Genomic DNA, 20029 nt, shown 5'->3' on the forward strand with positions numbered 1-20029 from the left:
CCCCATTCAAACAGCAACAAAGCTGAGGCTGTCAATAAGGTGGAGGTCCCTCCCCTGTCACCATTTTTCTATTGGTGTCGGGAAAACTTGTCAGAAGGGAGTCATGCTGATAGCAAAGGAACAAAGCAGCAGACAGAAATGACACCTAGTGCCTTTAATTAAAAAAAGGTCATGCTATAGAGGGACATGCATATTTCATGACTGAGGTTTACAACCACTTAATTTTCCCATTTGATATTATATCATTATAATGCAGCATGTACATATTTTTACTCAAATTATAAGGACACCGATTGTCAAATATTCTCATGGCTTCTCAGGTAAGACATTTTAGGGAGCAATAAAATTGAATGTTTTTCTCAGTGTGTATGACATACATAGCAGAGCTTTGATTCAACTAATTTTCTATAATAAAAGGCAAAAGTAATGAATGTATAGCTACTGGGATATAATACTTTAGTACTATAGTCGAGTCTAAATTATCCATCTTAAATATTGTGACATAATAATTTACCATTTTCATCATAGATAATCCAACCAGTTCATCACCTGGTAAGTAGATATTTTTTTATTGTCAGAAGAATGCTATGTTGTATTATAATATTAAATCATGCAGTTCTCAAACAAGAGTGAGTAGATGTTTTATTTAAAAAGAAGAGCATGTGCTAAGTGGAACTGAATGCATATTTACTGTATATGACAAATAGCAAAGCTTTATAAAAGTACGGAAAGAAACATTTGAAGGATAGCCATTGCAGCTGCCCCTACTCCTATAATACTGCACACTCAAGTAATGTGTGCAAGGAACACTTTAGGTCACTTTGTTCATAACTGTTCATTAATGTTTAAAGCTGATCAGATGGGCCATTCATGCAAAGCTTTGTATTCTATGAATGAATACAACGCTTCATCTGATTGGCTGAGGCAGAGAAGCAGATGGACATATTACACCCTTATTTAGGGTGTAACATGGTGCAAACTCCCCAACCACCAAATCTTCCATGGGAATGTAGGCCGCACCTCTCCCCCCCTGAATACCTAAAAAAGAACACTTAGTTAAAAGGCACTCACAACTTTGTTTGGCATATAATTGGCCGTTTATTGGTGTAATAACAAATATAATTTCAATAGTTTTTATTAATTCATAAAATACAGAATATCTGATAAACACCAGTCCCCCTTTAAATATAAAGGGTGACAAACCAGATATACATGCTCGTGACAAGGGTGGGAGCTTGTTGCAGACTGACCAACTGGTGAAGAAATTCCCATGGGGCCAGCTTTATATACTGAGCCCCCTTTCCGGAACGTTCTACCAGGTCATGTGACCTTCCAGAACATTCCCAGTGGTCATGTGACGTTGCCATTTTTTTTTTGTATACCTAAACTATTAAAACAAAAATTTAAATGGGACCCTGCCTTTTTTATATATACACTACACATGCGTGAAGCAAGGTGGCTACATGCCCATGCTGACAGCCTCAAATCGTTAAGCCCTTTCATGTGGGGGTTCATCTCCCATCAGCAGAGATCTCCGAATGAATAAACTACAAGTTCCATCTGCCACCATGGCAGAAGGATTTGTAGTTTGCAATAGAACAGTATGGTGATTGGCACTTTTGTAGCCCATTGACACTTCCTCCAGCTCTTTAACTGAAAGTCCATATATTGGGATGTAGAGCTGAAGAAAGTGTCTGCATGATGCAATGCTTTGCAGGCTGATTTGAAATCATTAATAAATGCATGTTTTTTTTCTGCAAATATATGTGTATTATTCTTTGTAAGAGGTGGACTTTCATTTGCTTACTGGTTTGCAAGTAACATTGTAACAAAGCAGAATCCCTCAGCAGATCAGTGTAAATTTGCAGCCACCAGATGTTTAGTTTAGATCCTTTTAATTTTTGGCCCATACACACGATCCGAAAATCAGAAAACAGATCTTCTGTTTTTTTTTTGTATACCTATAGGATTTTTTGAACTCACCATAAAATCCTTTTCTCTAAATCCATGGACAGACACAGCTCCTTAAATCTTGACAAGTGGGACGTCCCCAAGCAGTGTCAAAAAGGAGGGGTGGGAAATATATCAGTAAAACCAATTTTAACTTCACCCCAAAACAAGCAGAGCTCCTCAACAGAGGTGCAACTTTAAACAGCCGCCGGCAAAAACTAGCGGCTGAAAAAAGCATCATAAGATGCACTCACAGCAACCATGTAAATTCTGGAAAAAGCGTGAACGGATGAGCAATTTGCCGCCTCGCACACCTGTGAGATCGACGCATGATGTCGAAAAAAAAAAAAAAAAAACAGGAAGCACCAATTGCCCTGGTCGAAAGTGCAGTGACCGGAAAGGGGGGCCCGCCCCTTAAGAGCATAGGCCTGTATGACGGCCTGCCTGATCCACCGAGAAATGGTGGTCGACGAGACCGCCAGGCCCTTTTGTGGACCAGACACCGACACAAAAGAGTCAGAACTCAGTACACCTGCAAAGTGCGTACCACGCCTAAAGTATGAAAGGCCGAAACCTCCTTCGGAAGAAGGGAAGGTTGTGGGCGCACCATCACCTAATCCTTATGGAGGATCAAGCATGGCGGCTTGCAAGACAAGACTGCCAACTCAGAAACCCCTCTAACAGAGGTAAAGGCCACTAAAGGGTCCACCCTCTGAGATAGTGTCAAGGGAAAATCTCTCTGATGTTTCCAAAAGGAAGGTTCCTGAAGAACCGAGAGCACCAGAGTCAAAACTCATGGGGGAAGAGATGGGCCAAGAGGGGAAAGTATATGACAAACCCCCTGTACACAAAAAGGGGCCCACCAGGGAACAGGCCGCAAAAAGGCCACTGAAAGAACACAGCCAAGGCTGAAATCTGCCCCCAAACAGTGCTTTAAGCAATTTTTAGATCCACTCCAAGCTTTAAAAACAGCAGGACCCTGGACACCGAGTACGTCCGTGGACGTCACTCCATCCCTTCGCACCAAGAGATGTAGGCCTGCCAGGTGCGATGGTAGATCCTCCGAAGACTACGGTGCCCTCAGCATTGTTGAGATGACCGAATCAGACAGACCCTGGTCACCTAAAGTCTGGCTTCCAATAACCATGTTGAGCAAGTCAGTGACTGTACAACAGGAGGACGTATGGGACCTCGAGACAGAGGGACCTTCTGCCCTGGCAACCGCCAGGTTACCTCCGCTACCAGGCGCCCGATATCGGCGTACCAAGGGCGCCAAGGTCAATCTGGAGCGATTAGAATCATCAGGATCTCCTCAGCCTCCACTCTGTGGAGCAGCCGAAGGAAGCAACTACCATGGAGGAACGGCAAAAAGTCGCCGATACAGACCCCCACAGGGCCACCAGCGCGACTGACGCATCTGTACCAAATCACTAGACTTGGCCACTAACTTCGACACCCTTGCGCCGGAGACGAGCGGCCAGGAGATCCATGCCCTGTGAGGCTCACCTCCTGCAAGGGAGCCGAAACACCCCAAGCACAAAGACCAGTCCTCCCTGGTCCAGCATCTGGCAACTCCAGTAGTCCGCCTGCTGGTATACCTGATGGTAGACCGAAGCCACGGCCGTGGGGTTGTCCGGCTGAAACCAGATTGGTCGACCACGAGGAGGAGAAGCATAGCCTGATCGCCTAAAATATAAACAGTAAATATGGTATTCCCAGGCGGTCTCCCACCCAGGCACTAGCCAGGCCCGACCCTGGGTAGCTACCGAGACCAGACACATTTAGGGAGGTGTGGCCGTAAACACTGACCACTGGAAGGAAGAAACAACTTCCCGGACCAGAGTCGGGGATCTCTGTCACCAACTCAGAGACTCCGACTAGGTGGCGCACCGGAATCTGATGATTTCAGAGACAAGAGATTTTTATCACCTGGACAGTAGTTCCCCTGGAAAACCAGAGTGTGGAACTGGGCATACAGTACCGCCTTGAAGGAGGCTACCCACAGGCCCCGAATCAGCAGGCACCCGGAGAGAAGACCGATTGCGTGATGCCAATACCTTCACCGCAGACTTAAGAGTCTAATTTCTCCAGGGGAAGAAGGACCTTCGCCACCGAGGAGTCTGGATCAACACTAGATACTCCAACGCTGAGTCAGAACCTAGCATGCCCAGGATTTGAACTCTGGGTCACACACATGGAGGGCAGGCTTGCTGCCACTGAGCTACACCTTCTGGCCTAAACGTTTAACACCCACCCGAAACTTCGGAGGGTCTGAATGGGAATAACACATCCACTAGGTCGGAGACAGAAGCTGCTCTTAGAAGAAAGTCGTCCAAGTAGCCAATGAGGTAAAGCCTTGCTGTCCCAACAAAGTTAGGATAAGTGTGAGCTCCTAGCTGAAAACCCATGGTGCTGATGCCAGATCAAAAGGGAGGGCCACAGGCTGACAGAGACCCTCTCTCATCACGAAGCACAGAAAAAAAACACTGACATGCGCAAAATGAGACATGCATGTATGCGTCCCTAATGTCCAAGGACGCCAGGACGTCCCCCGGATGGAGCGCAGCTACCACCGAACAAATGGATTCCATGCAGAACTACCCGATGTTCACAAAAGGTATTTAGGGCCTGAGGCCCATAGAAAACCCCAAACCTCTCGTCCTGCAGGAAAGGTAAATTTACCCCGCAGCTTAGCAAATCACACACTGCCCAAGGCAGACCAACGGGCCGGGAGAGGAAGACACGAGGAAAGAACTTTGTTAGGAGGAAACCCTATCTAGTACTCCGAGAAGACCACCTCGCAGACCCACTGGTCGGAGAGCAGGGAGGTTTCACCGAATTGTGAACCTGCAAGTCGCCCCTCCCACCTAGAGACAGGGAGGGAAGGCTACATACATTGGCAGGATTTGGGTGCCGGCGTGATCGGCTTACGCACCCAGGGACGGATTAGTCCCCCAGCTGGGCCTTTGACGGCCTGGGAGGGTTTCCCCTAAATAATACACACACATAGTGGGTATGTACTGTATATTATGTAGGTGTATGCACACATAACTTTGGAGGAAACCGGAATACCCGGAGGAAACCCACGCAGACACAGGGAGCGACAACGCAAGCTCCAGGCAGATTAGCGTCAGTGTCCGGATTCAAACCAATGACTCTCTTGCTGCCAAGTAATGGAGTTAACCACTACACCACTGTGTGCATAAAACCATTCTGAAACAGAAGCCCTGGATAACAAGGGCACAGCATTCAATGAAGCATCACAGACCTATATGAGGCCCTGGACCAGCTGGTCCGCTATCCTAATAACTTCGGGAGAGAGTACGCCCGGCCGACGCAGTACAGATACGCCATTTACGTTAGGCTTTTCCCGGCGTAAAGTTACCCCTGCTATATGGTGGCGTAAGTGCGGCGTACCAATGTTAAGTATGGCCATCGTTCCCGCGTCAAATTTTGAATTTTTTACGTCGTTTGCGCAATTCATCCGTGGATGGGGCTGGACGTCATTTACGTTCACGTCGAAACCAATGACGTCCTTGCGGCGTACTTTGGAGCAATGCACACTGGGAAATTCCACGGACGGCGCATGCGCCGTTCGTTAAAAAACGTCAATCACATTAGGTCAGGGTTAATTTACATAACACACGCCCACCTCTTCACAATTTGAATTAGGCAGGCTTACGCCGGCCTATTTACGCTACGCCGCTGCAACTTTGTTTTGAGAATACGGCACTTGCCTGTAAAAGTTGCAGAGGCGTAAAGTAAATAGGATACGTTACGCCCGCACAAACATACACAATTTTACGTGAATCTACCCCTCTGTGTCTCTATACCCTGTAAACAGTCATTTAAGCAAAAACATTTTTTTTATTTACAACTCCTTTAATTCTGCAAGGGTTTGGTGAATCTTGTTTGAAGTTAGTTGAACCCAAACTTAGGAACAAATCACACTAAAGTCTATTGGAGCAAGTTTTATTTTTTGGGGCCATTAGGCAAACTGCCATGGGGAACATGTAACAAAGCAGAAAAAGTGCTGGAAAGGGACCTTTTTATTCTATTTCAAGGACAACATTAAAATATACAAATCCAATAACCATCTCCCGCCTGGTCACTACATATAAAAAGCCAAGTGGGCGCTTCCTTGTTTCAGGAGACATTTTGGTTGCTCATGTGTGAATCATGCCCCCAGGCACCGCAGATCACAGATCGGGGTACAGGGCCAATTGCGACCATCACAGTGTTCACACATGTAACACAGGCTGCAACTGTGCAGCCTGTGAAGTCTCATATCCCAGTGATCAGCTGTGAGAGGGGATAAAGTGTGTAGTACAGTGCTGGGCACTGCTGTGTCCAATCACAAGCGGGAACGGGGCTCCGGCGGCTTGGGTAAGCGCCCCATAGCCGAAGAAAATTGTGTACAAGTACGCAATTTTGCACTTTAGGGCCGCCCCGCCATAGTATATGTACGTGGGGCATACACAGTGTACACCTGTGCATTCCCGTGTGAATAAACATGGCTCTCACACGGGGTACACATTGATTCTGTGTGAATGAAGCTCGATAATACAGCCAGGCACAGTGTCCTCAGTCACCACCACACCAATCCCAGTGTCACCATAAGGCCTCATTCACATGGGGTGTACAATCCTTGTGATTGTGCATATCCTGTATGAAAGATGGTTACCTGCACAGAGATGAGCAGGTGTTCTGTGCATCCCTATGAAGTCAGCCCCATTGATGTCTATTTGGATGCAGCAGCTAAAAGGGACCCAGCTGCTGCTTTTTCCACCTGGAAAAAGGAATAGCAGTTTTTGGCTATGCTCAGAGAACAGTGGCAGTGGCAGCAGTATATTAAAAAACAAAAAAAAAAAAAACAATGAAGTTCCCAGCTCAACTTACAGACCAGCCTGCTAACCAAATTGACCTGTCTAACAGTATTTGTTAAAAACAGTGGTTCTATTTGCATAAGCTACAGAGCCCCGTCAAGGCACTCCAGTATTTTTTGTAGTCCTAACTCTGCATTTTGAGAGTCTCCACAGTGGAAGCACATTAATTAACATGGATAGGCAGAGGGCAGGTGAAAAGGTGAAAATAACCTGCCCCTCCTTAAAGGCACAGGGGTGCACTGGACACCCAGCACATACCACCATAACAAAAAGGTGTCAAGTACAACCCCTCACCAATATTTCAACAGTACAAACAAATGGCCACTGCCCTCACCTATAATTGACCTTTGCAGGAATGAGCACATGGAAGGGCAATGCATAAAAAACAAAAAAAGCAGTATGTTACCACTACCATGGCACATAAAAAGTTGCTTTTCATCTTGATGGTAAATGCTACAATGGTAGCAGTAAGCCAGATGCAGCAATAAAAAAAAAAAAAGTCAGGCTGTCCTACAATCTTCTGCCACAAGATCATGTAACCGACTGCACACTCGATATAGTTCCAACAAAAGTTACATGACTCACGGTGCCAGGAATCTTTCAGCCGAACCGGCAGCACAGTGAGGTAAATTTGCCAGGGTACATCCATCAATTTAATCCCACTGGTTCAGCTTCCTTCCATAGACAAGGTAGCGAAAGACCATCCCTGGATCAGTAGGCCCCAGAAACTCCCGGGCCTGCTCTCAGTTGCTAGGCCTCGGGCCAGCCGGCCCTAAGGCTATAAAACAGCTTAACATCCCTGAGGCCAGGAGGGCCCTCACGTCGGGATCGGAAGATGAACCCCTCTAAACCGCGTCTGTCCCTTAAAGGGTCAATAAAGGATTTTTTTTTTTTAGCCAAGTAGCTTTCTTTACCTTACTGCAGTCCTGGTTTCATGTCCTCATTGTTCGTTTTAGCTTTGATGTTGCTGTAATTCCTCTCTGTTCTGGACACTTCCTGGTTGTCTGTTTCCTGATCACCACAGTATTGGGAGATTTCTCACTGTGGTGACTAATCAAGGAGGTGTGATTACGGTTTGTAAAACGAAACTGGATTGGTGCTGAGGGGTTTTAGACTAAGCATCACTGCCCTCTATTGGCTCTCAGCAAACAACAGCAAAAACGAAACGAAACTGTAGGTACATTATATGATTGTTTTTTAACAATTTTTAATCATTTTTAAAAGCAATCAGTTAACTATTATGTCTATACCCTGTACAGTCATTTCAGCAAAAAAATTTTTTTCCTTTAGTGACCCTTTAAGTGCCCCTCCCCAGAATGCACAGCAGGTTGACCACAACCCCTGGACCTCTTCTGAGCGAGAGATATTCAATACATCCAGCTTGTTGCCTTTCTAACTGTGACCTGCGGCGGCAGCAACACCCACCGTCAGGGGGAAACGTCAGGGGGAAACTTGTGCAACCCAGCCGAACTGAACAGAACCAACAATTTAGAATAATCATTCTGAGCCAAAACTACTGCTCAGACAACTATAATTTAACACATAGTGCCCACTCAATGAGAGCAGGGCGCTACACTTTAAAAAAGTCCCCTGAAGTAGATCCATCGTCAATCACGATAAGCATTGACCACGACCCCCACGGAAAAGCTGAGTTAGACTTACTGGTAACTCCTTTTCTGAGAGTCTTCCAGGACAGCCCATGAGACCTAGGGCTCCTCCCACCAGATAAAAGGGCGGTCCTCCAGGCCCCATGTCAGTCTTCTCGAGAACCGTAGGACTTCCCTGAAAAACATATGCATAAAACACATAACTTCCATACAAAACCGGGTGGGAATCCAGCTGTCCTGGAAGACTCTCAGAAAAGGAGTTGCCGGTAAGTCTAACTCATATTTTCTCCCAAGCGTCTTCCAGGCCAGCCCATGAGACGATGAGCCAGAACTTTCCAGTCTAGGGTGGGACAACTGCCTGAAGGACCTTTCGACCAAAAGCCTGCTCTTGAGCAGATAGCAGATCCAGGTGATAATGTTTAATGAAGGTCGAATAACTGGACCATGTGGCAGCCTTGCAAATTTGTTCCGGTGAAGCACCAGCCCTCTCAGCCCAAGACGCAGACAAAGCTCTTGTTGAATGCGCAGTAACAAAAAGGTGTAGGAACTTCTCTAATTTTGTAAGCTTCCGAGATGGCTTGCTTTATCCATCTAGCCACTGTGGCTTTGGATGCACTCTAACCCCTGTGCGTACCTGAAAAAAGGACAAAAGCGTCTGTTTTCCTAAAGGTCTTGGTGACCTCCAGATAGACGAGAAGGATTCTTCTCACATCTAAAAAACTAAAACTTATTTTCTTGATTGCCCTGTGGCGAACTACAAAAGGATGGCAGTACAATGTCCTGCGATCTGTGGAATGTACTGGCCACCTTAGGCAAAAAACCTGCATCTGTTTTTAAAACAACTCGATCCTCAAAAATCGTGAGGAATGGCTCCCTTACTGATAAGGCCTGTAACTCGCTTACTCTACAAGCTGAGGTAATTGCTACTAAAAAAATTGTTTTAAAAGTAAGTAATTTAATAGAAATATCCTCTAAGGGCTCAAAAGGAAACTACCAGAGTTTGAAGTACCAGGGACAGGTCCCAAGTTGGACAACTTCTTACCACTACTGGCCTGGCCCTAGAAATGGATTTGAAGAATCTTGCTACCGTGGGATTTTCCAAAAGAGAAAACTGGAGGAAAACACTGATAGCTGCCGCCTGTACCTTTAAGGTACTAACTGAAAGACCCTTGTCGACACCCTCTTGAAAAAAATCCAAAATAGAAGGAACGTCATGCGTTGATCTTTGGTTTTCAGACAACCATGAATTAAACTTTTTCCAAACTTTGGAATATATAGCTCTAGTGACTGGTTTTCTGCAATTCACCAGAGTCTTGATTACTTTATCAGAAAACCCTTGAGCCCTCAGTATCTTTTCTTCAGATACCAAGCCGTCAAGTTTAAGTAAACCACCTGTGGGTGTGAGACTGGACCCTGCGACAGCAAGTCATCTCTCTTCTGAAGCCTCAGTGGAGGCTCTGAGACCAGAGTCTGTAGTAGGGAAAACCATGGCCTCTTGGGCCAAAAGGGGGCGATCAGAATAAGATCTGTTTCTTCTAGGAGAAACTTCCGGAGCACTTCCGGAATAAGTCTGATCGGCGGGAAGGCGTAGCAGAGGTCGAATGGCCACGGATTCACCAAGGCATCGTTCCTCAGTGATTGACCTGCTGGGTTTAGAGAAAAGAACTCCTCTTTCCTGCGGTTGTCCTGATTTGCGAACAGATATGCTTCGGGACAACCCCATTTGTCGGTGATCTCCAAAAATACCTCTGGATGAAGCGACCAATTGTCTCGCTCCACCCTGTGGTGACTGAGATAGTCTGCCAGACAGTTTTGCGTCCCCTTCAGGTGCACTGCTGTAATTGAGGCTAGATTCTCTTCTGCCCGTGACAACATTTCCTGGGCAATCTATTAAAGAATCCGACTCCTCGTGCCTCCCTGTTTGTTGAGGTACGTAACCGTCACAATGTTTTCGGATAGGATCTGGAGATTGTGACCCCTGATTTCTGACTGAAAAACCTGCAGGGCTCTCTGAACCGCTAGAAGCTCCCTCTGGTTCGATGAAGCTCTCACTTCCCTCAAGGACCAACTTCCCTGTGCGACTTTCGCTGAGGTGTGCTGCCCATCCCCAGGAACTCGCATCCGTCATGATCCTCTGGGATACTGGAATGAACCATGGCAGGCCTCGTTAGGTGAAGATTTGTCCTCCACCACCGTAAGCTTCTTTTTACCTTGGTAGGTAATAGAACTCTTGACTCCAGAGACCTCGCGTCTCCATCCCAGTTTTTCAGAAGAAATATTTGTAATGGTCTTTGATGGAATCTTGCCCATGGTACTGCAGGGAAACACGAGGTCATCAGACCTACTGTCCTTGAAACTTCCCTCAGCGAGACCAACTGATTGGTCTGTAAAGCTGAAACTGCTTGCACCATCTTTGAGACCTTCTCCTCTGGGAGAAAAACTTTGGTCTACTGAGAAAAAATCGTAGCCCAGATACTTCACCTTCTGGGCCAGATTTAGGGAAGACTTCTCTGTTTATCAACCAGCCTAGGGATTGAAGGAAGTCCTGTACAGTCTGGAGATCGGTTAGCAATTTTTGGTAAGACTCTGCCACTATTGGGAGGTCGTCCAGGTAAGGGATGATAGTTATCGACTTTAACCTTAGCGGAGCCAGCGCCTCCCCCAACACTTTTGTGAAAATGCGTGGGGCTGAGGACAGACCGAAGGGGAGGGCTTGAAACTGAAAGTGCCGAATTTCTGTTCCCATTTTGACTGCTATTCTCAAGATTCTTTGGAATGCTGGATGGATCGGGACATGCAGATAAGCTTCCCTTAAGTCCAAAGTGGCCATGAAGCAGCTTGGGTAAAGCAGGCTTTTGTTCGAGAACACGGTCTCCAAACGGAAGTGCTTGTACCTGATCGATCGATTTAGAGACCGAAGATTCAGAATAAGCCGATACTTTCGTGACGGCTTTCTGATGACAAAAATATGGGAATAAAACCCTTTGCTCTGAGCTGGGAACAGGAATCAGGACTTTCTGATCTAGCAAGTCTCCTATTTGGAGACCCAGAACCCTCGCTTTTTCCTGATCTTTGGGAGGGGAGGTGATCAATAGTCGCTCTGGTGGTTGGCAAGAGAATTCCAGCCTGTACCCATTTGCTACTAGATCCAGGATGAAGGGACTTGAGGTGACTGTTGCCCACTGTGGGAGAAAGGCCCTCAATCTTCCTCCCACTGGAAGATGCTGGTCACTGTGGCTTGGCGGGCTGTTGAGGTGTGTTAAACAAAACACCCCCTCTACCTCTGCCCTTGTGTCTGGTCCAATGTTTCTTGGGCTTGTTGTCCTCTCTAGGACCTTGTGGCCAAAACAGGGTTTCCCACTCCAGCTTGATAGTATCAAGGAGGGAACTGTGCACTGGAAAGACTTTAGGTTTCTTTTTGTGCAAACCTTTGTACATAAGGTCATGTTTAGACAATTGTAACTCCTCCTCCTCCATTTCAAGAGTTGTATAGATGGCCTTTAATAAGTTATCCACGTCTTCCAAAGACAAATTAAACCTTGAGGACCTTGAGCTAAAAGTAGAAGTAAGCTCATCTCTGACCGAAGTCAGCATTTTTTGACTGGAGGCTACTGGGTCATCCCTCACCAAACCATCTATACATGTGCGGCAAACTGTTTTGCACCAAGTGGTGCTCAGTTTGTTTCCGCAAACCGCACATTTTCTCTTATGTGGCTGCGCTTGGGACTTGTCCTGGGTCTTGGCCTGTAAGACAAAACAAATGACCCAAATAAAAAACCCAAACCACCAAACACTCCATCACACCATGTGCAGGAGGAAAGAAAATGTGTCCCCTAACACCAAAATCCTATGATTGGGAGGGGGGGGGGTAAAACACTCACCAGGATAGCAAAAGAGTTACAGATAAAAAACACTCCAGGCTTACCTGAGAGGTGCTGGTGTTGGAGACTGCATCTGCTGCCTGAGTAGGTATTGCAGGAGAATCCATACCGTCCCTCTGGTCGTTTACAGCCTGTGCTGCTTCCACCAGAAATCACCAGAAAGCCATCCAGCCCCCGTTCGCGCCGTTTATGGAGACAGTAACCAGCGTCTCCGGCCCCCGATGATGACATCACGTGACCCGGAAGTGACCCTCGTCGGATCTTCCTGTGGACCAGCTTGGAGCGCAGAAGCTCCACCCTTACAAGCGCCGTGACTTCCTCGTTCCCCTGCACAAACCAGCCACGCTGTGTGCAGGAAAATAATGCCACCTGCCGCGCTTCGACCAATGCTAAGGGCCCGACGCCACCCAGGTCCTGGCCCTCCCCAGGCACAGAGAACGAGGGACAGCAGTTCCATCCAACCTCCCCAGCGGTGACACTGCTGCAGGCAAGAAGATAAGTAAAAAAAATACCCCTCAAACGGCCATTAGAGCCCCTGCTCATGAGACCTAGGGGACCAGGTTCCAGAAAACATGTTACCCCCCATCCGGAGGAAACACTAATACTGACATGGGGCCTGGAGGACCACCCTATTATCTGGTGGGGGTAACATGTTTCCTGTCCTGGTAGTAGGAGCCCTAGGTCTCATGGGCTGTCCTGGAAGATGCTTGGGAAAAAAAAAGTCTTGCCGCCGAACACTCATCACGTGTCACTGAATGACCCCATGGTAAACATGGTGATGTTTCCAGTTGACCCTGCCCCCATGTTAACCTGTCATTTGGCGAGTGGCCGTTCGATCACCCCAAACCCCCCCCCCCCCATCCTGATCAGGCTCTGGTATAGATTTTATGTTACCCCATAAGTTTCCATGCCAGCGTTTTGTTGAAAGACTAGTGATGTAATTCTTGGTTAGGGTTGCTTCTCTCTTTTTATAACATTTCTAGGTTGTGCTATGGGGGTCATGGGGGTGGAGCCGACCAATAACATACCGTCATGAGGAGGAGCTAGGAAAGAAAAATTATGGCAACTATTTGACTATTTTCTGTATAGTTTTTCCCTGTAAAATGTTACTTGACATGTGCTTTTTCCTTCTGAGGCATAGATATAGGGGGTGAAGGAGGTTTAAATGAATCCTAGGTGTCTGTGGCATGTACGTTGAGCCAGGAACCTGGGGCACATGCACTGGGACCCAACATCTTGCTTCTTTCTTTTCTATATAGGTAAAAGGAGGATGGCCTTAAACAGTACTTAACCTGTTTTGCTATTACTCATTGCCCCCATGTTTCCCGACAACTAGCAGGGACATCCAGTCATGTTACCAGGGGGGCAAGTGATTGTATGTGTATACAGTCTGTATATGTGTATGCATACGTGTACCATATACAGTGTCTGTATATGTACACAGCCTGTGTGTATGTAGGTATATTTTGCAAAGTTCAGGGGTGTTAGAAACCATGGTATGTGTCCAGGACCACCAAAAGGTTTTGAAACAAAGTATTTTTATTCCTTAAAAAGGAAACACAAATTATGCTTTCAGAAGCAATCAGAGTGGCTTAACTTGAGCAAATGACAAAATAAAGTCTGCTTGTCTTCAGCACAGTAACAACACAGTGGCTCACTGACTGTAGGCTTTTTCCTGCAGGAAGGGTGGCACAGTCCCAGAATATCTAGGCCTTTTTCAGCAGAGCTCTGCAGTTCAATTATTCAGTAGTTTTCCCATCAATTTTCTTGCTCTCAACTCCCACAACCCAAACATGGGAGAAACAGTGTCTATCCAGGACCCATCCTTGGCATCCTGTATAATGTGTATACAGTGTGTTCATAGGTGGTACTGCTATGCATGAAGCGGTGATGGTGATGCATGCCATCATATTAAGGAGGCCTTGGCTGAAATGCTTTCCAACTAGCGATTACCAAATCTAGGGATACTGTAATCTACACATAGATCTCCAATTGTAGTGAATAATACTTTTCAGGGATCCAGACTGGATTGTATGACTGACTGAAGATGAGAAAAATCTGCATGTATATTTTAAAAATTATAAGAGATTCACTGATTCTTTGTTTTTATTCACCTCAATATTATTAAATATGTATCTTCCTGATTTGTGTAGACACATACACTTCATGAATCTTGATTTATGAATTACTTACTATACTTTTTTGCAGATTGTACAAACCATAAATTATAGTTACTGCTTGTGTTTTGAATATTATTTGCACTTTAATAATTGTAGTTTATTCATCATTTCATAGCAATGTGTATAAATTATTTCTATGTAGCTTCCAGCCTGAGTATGCTTGTCACAAAATCAGCTTGGCCATAGAGCCATTTCATTTCTTATTGCCAGTGCAATTTCTCTTGTTATAAGTTAGTCTTTATTTCCTTGCCCTATCTGTTCCCATGATTTTAACTATGTTAATGACTTTTCCACATTGCATTACTATTTCTACTTCATTGTATTTAAATATATCTAACTTTACAGGTTCTTCCAGTGTGGACTCCAAAGGAATTGTGAGCACTGCTGTTGGCTTGGGAATAACAGTTGGCTTCTTGGCTTTACTCTGTACCCTTATGGGTGGCCTTGCATACCTTATGCACAGACGACTTCAGAAGACTAGATATCTGGAGAAAAACAACTTTCATTAAGAAAAAATAGACTCATCAATACGGGCTCACATTTGAAATATTTTCTTTTTTTGCTGACTAAGGGGCAGTTTAGGTTAATGCATAATTGTAATAATTCTAGTGTAAATATATGAATTGGTGTTAAACCAAAAAAAACAAACATTATTTTGCAGCTTACCAATTCATAGATGTGATGGCTGCATTTGTTTCCTTTGTTTGGCTTCCTTTCTTTTATTTCCACCTTGTGATCTGGCAAGTAAGTCTGTTCTTTTTCAACAGAACAAGCTCTGATGCAAAAGTATCAGTTCAGAGTGTTGAGATAAACCCATGTGCTACTGACAGGGGTGCTTACAATGATAGGCTTGTATTTATTCTTGTAAAACCTTTATCCCAAAAAGAAAAAAACTGTTTGCATACATAAATGTAGTGTGAGCTGGAGTTTGAGTTCAGTATGTTAGCATATCTATATCAGTGCATCTAACACTCCTCTCCCTCAACACTGACAATTCTGCCATCTGCTCTGCCCCTGTGCTCTTTATGCAGAGTGGGGGAATGTGAATACAGGAGGCATGTTACTGGCTAGATCCCCAGGTGAAAAAGAAAAAGCCTAAAAAAAATATATATGCAGCCATAACATCTAAGGCTTGGTAAGCTGCAACATATTCTTTTGAGCTTAATACTATAAGTATGATCAATATGTTATAATAACCTTGTATTGCTATTTGATTTTTTTGGCAATAAAAAATAAAAATCAATAGATAAATTTGCATGGAATATCTGTATTCTTCTATTATTGGTGATGTAAAATGACAACAGCAAAATAAAAGCAAATGACAGAAAACAATGTGTACATGGGCTGCCCGTTTATTAATAATCAGCACTGTATGGTAAAAAGGAACAGCACTACAATTCTTCAATGCATGTATGGTACTTTACTGTGCATATTGGTGATGTACCACTTTTACCACGGGTTATTGCAAAAGCGCAGTACATAAAACAGTACATATTTCATACTTGCCAGGCTTTTACTCCTTCCCATTGGAGGATTTAAATGCTTTAACTGTACAGTCCATATAAACTTGGCAGCTTCAGTAATAAGAGCAACCCATTCCTTAAGCTGGTGATAACACATCAGTAGATCCATTTTTTTTCTTTTAATTGTGACAAAGCTCTTGGTATACAGTGAAACCACACAGCAATGTTGTTGCCCTGTGGATAGGGTAGTTCCGGATAGACCTGTAGTTTAAAGCACTTTACACCTTTCTACCGAGCCAATAAAAAATTGACTGCCATACTGGTCTTTCATCCTGTGTGGACATCATATGACGTTCTCTCAGAAGCCGCCACTTGTGCAACCATGGGGCTGCGCAGCAGTGTGATTTATCAACGGCCGTGTCCACAGGACATAGCTAATGACTAATCACTATGCCAGCCCACTGCAGTATCATGTGATCACTGACCAATCACAGCAGATCACATGACAATTGTATATAATTGTGTTGCTAACTGATTTGTCACAGTGATCCCATGGTACAGACAGGGCCAATCACAGTCCATTTGTACCATGTGATTAGCTTTGGCCAATCACAGATAATCACAACAAAAGACACTGAATGAATCTGTTTGTCAGTAAAAATGGTTGCTTATATCAATGAAATGTATTGGTATAAACAATCAATGTGTAAAAAAAAAAAAAAAAAAATCCTGATCACTTCCCCAAAGTAGAAAAATAAATAAAGAAATAAAATGATAGATATATATATATATATATATATATATATATATATATATATATATATATATATATATATATATATATACACACACACACACACACACAGTCACCAGTTAGTGTCCCTGATCACTGCCAGACCAGTTATATGATGGATTTCCAAAAAATTGTAACAGACAATTATAAACTATAAAAAAAAACTCACTATGCCTCTTAATAAGCACCTAGGACTGTTTACTTTCCAAAAAGAGGTCATTTGGGCGATATTTGTGCTGTTCTGGTGTTTTCACGCCTCAAGAAATTAGAAAGGCTATCAGTACATCAGGATTGAACAATTTTCAGATATATATCATAGCTTGTAAAAACTTTCCTACAGACTAATACTCTGATTTGGGTTTTTTTTAACCAAAGAATTGTAACAGAATACATTTTGGCTTAAATTTATGAAAAAGGGTTATTTATTTGAAAACTTATGACAGAAATGCTAGAAAAAACTAATTTTTTCAAAATTTTTGTTTAACAAAAAAAAAAAATGAAAAAACTGTGGTTATTAAATACCACCAAAAGAAGGCCCCAATTGTATAAAGATAACATGGGTACAGTGTACGGATGGGCTTCGAGTTCGACTCGAACATTGCCTGTTTGGCGAACAGCGAACAATTTGGGGTGTTCGCGGCAAATTCGAAAAGCCGCGGAACACCCTGTAAAAGTCTATGGGAGAAATCCAAGGTGCTAATTTTAAAGGCTTATATGAAAGTTATTGTTATAAAAAGTGTTTGGGGACCAGTACCTAGGGGGGGGGGTGTATTGTATGCCTGTAAAGCAGCACTTGTTTCCCGTGCTTAGAATGGTCTCTGCACAAAGTGTCATTTTTTAAGGAAAGAAGTAATTTAAAATCACTTGCGGCTATAATGAATTGTCGGCTCCCGACAATACAGAGAAAAGTTATTCATAAAAAAAAAAAAAAAAATGCGTGGGGGTCCCCCCAAAATTAAAATTCCAGGCCTTTCAGGATTGGCATGGATATTTAGGGGAACCCAGCATGAAATAAAAAAAATGGCATGGAGTCCCCCCCCCAAAAATCCACACCAGACCCTTTATCCGAGCACGCAACCTGGCAAGCCACAGTAAAAGAGGGGGGACGAGAGATGTCCATCCAGCGCAGCACATCGCCTGTCTCCACCGGCAATCCTGCGTTACATCAGAGGGGGTGGGGTCACCTGCACATCACTGGGAAAGCCTGGGTTTTTCCTTGCATCAGAGGGGGTCAGGGTCACGTGAAGGGTGGCCCTGCCCTCACCTACATAAGAGATGTCACTGCTGAAGTCGCGTCATTCCCGGGCTTTCTCCGGTGGAGACCGGTGATGCGCTGCGCGGACATGTCTTCGCTGGATACTGGACGAAGAGGAGATCGTCTCATTGCTGGACCCCGGAGAGGAGATTACCCATCGCAGGATACTGACAGCATTGGAGCGGAGACCGAGAGTGGATTACCACCGCTGGATTTTTTTTTAATGACTTTCCCAACGGTGTGTGTTTTTTTTTACAATTGTTACACTTTCTTTGGGAAATGGTAGGGCTACAATGTACCCCATTACCAATTCACATAGGGGGTGGCGGGGATCTGGGGGTCCCCTTTGTTAAAGCCCCCCGCCCGCAGACCACCACAACCACCGGACAAAGGTTGTGGGGATGAGGCCGTTGTCCCCATCAACATGGGGACATGGTGCTTTGAGGGGACACAGACCCCCAAAGCATCCTTCCAATGTTTAGGGCATGTGGCCTGGTATGGTTCAGGAGGGGGGCGCTCTCGTCCCCCCTCTTTTCCTGTGGCCTGCCAGGTTGCGTGCTCAGATAAAGGGTCTGTTGTGGCTTTTTGGGGGGAACTCCACACCTTTTATTTTTGACACAGGGTTCCCCTTAATACCTATACCAGACCTGTAGGGCCTGGTAATTGAATTTGGGGGGACCCCCACGCATTTTTTTTTAGATGAATGACCTTTCTCTGTATTGCCGGGAGCCGACAATTCATTATAGCCGCGAGTGTTTTTAAATTACTTTTTTTCCTTCAGAAATGACATTTTGTGCAGGGACAGTTCTAAGCATGGAAAAAAAGCACTACTTCACAGGCATATTATACGCACTCCCTAGGTACGAAATTTAAAGGAATATTTCACTTTTGTTTCACTGTAAGCATTATTAAAATCACTGCTCTCGAAAAAACGGCCATTTAAAAAAAAAAAAACATTTTTGCATTGATACATGTCCCCTGGGGCAGGACCCGGGTCCCCAAACACTTTAGGACAATCATTTGCATATTAGCCTTTAAAATTAGCACCTTAGATTTCAAACGTCCGAGTCCCATAGACTTTAACAGGGTTCTAAAGTTCACACAAACATTTGGTCTGTTCGCAGGTTCTGGTGCGAACCGAACGGGGGGGGGGATGTTTGGCTCATCCCTAGTACAGTGTTGCATGACCGCACAATTTACATTCAAAATGTGAGAGCACTGAAAGCTGAAAATTGGCCTGGGTAGGAAAGGGGTAAAAGTGCCCGGTATTGAAACGGTTAAGTGAGCAACACAGAGGTCTGGTTAGCACATTTAGCAGCAGGTTTTTTTTTTCCTTTTGATAAAGCCTTTTTAAATGGCAGTGGCTCTCCAATATGGTAGCACCTCCCTAATATAGTAAAGTTTCAAATGTCCATCTTTCACATAGCTAATTTACTTTTCTAAAAGTGGCGTTCATACAGAGAAATCATCGACTCATCACATTCCAATTGTGAGATTAAACATTGAAAATATGTACGCCCAGATATTCCTTGTAATGCCATGTTGCATTTTTAGGAAGAACATCTCAGACTGTCCTGCTAAAACCAGGGTTAAAGCATGTTGATGTATTTAACTTTCTTTTGACAATTCAAAAATTCAGATTTTTCTTTTTTTTTTAATAGTGAAGCACAAAACCTCTCTCTGTTATTTATAATATTAATGTTATGAAGGTGAGAATCAAAATAAATGCTCTAGGACCAGAGAGGACACAGTCTCCTTATCAAATAAATGGAAACATTGCAGCTTGAAAGGAATATAACAAATGCTTGCATGGCAAACACTGGCATTAGCTTGTCTTGAACTATGAACACTACAGGAACATAAATACATTACGGATTAAGTAGATTAAAAACACCTTCAGTCTCAATTTAATTTGTAGCCACTTCTACATTAGAGTGAGGCCACTTTTCTAAATGTGGAAAATCTTGTACAATTTGTAACTATGCAGTGCGTAGCAACAGCCTTTCTTCAGATT

General features: G+C 44.3%; 1 protein-coding gene across 1 annotated transcript in view; it reads left to right on the plus strand.

The window, feature by feature from the left end:
* LOC120926558 (zona pellucida-like domain-containing protein 1) overlaps positions 1–15766 on the plus strand; it is a 70077-nt gene extending 54311 nt beyond the window's left edge. Inside the window, exons 10-11 of the mRNA XM_040336625.1 lie at positions 529–552; positions 14850–15766. Coding sequence (XP_040192559.1) covers positions 529–552; positions 14850–15013 — 188 coding nt within the window. The 3' untranslated portion in view covers positions 15014–15766. The remainder of the gene's footprint in view (positions 1–528; positions 553–14849) is intronic.
* The last annotated feature ends 4263 nt before the right edge of the window (positions 15767–20029 follow it).

Source organism: Rana temporaria, chromosome 2 (genome assembly GCF_905171775.1).
Source record: "Rana temporaria chromosome 2, aRanTem1.1, whole genome shotgun sequence".
Lineage (NCBI taxonomy): Eukaryota > Metazoa > Chordata > Amphibia > Anura > Ranidae > Rana > Rana temporaria.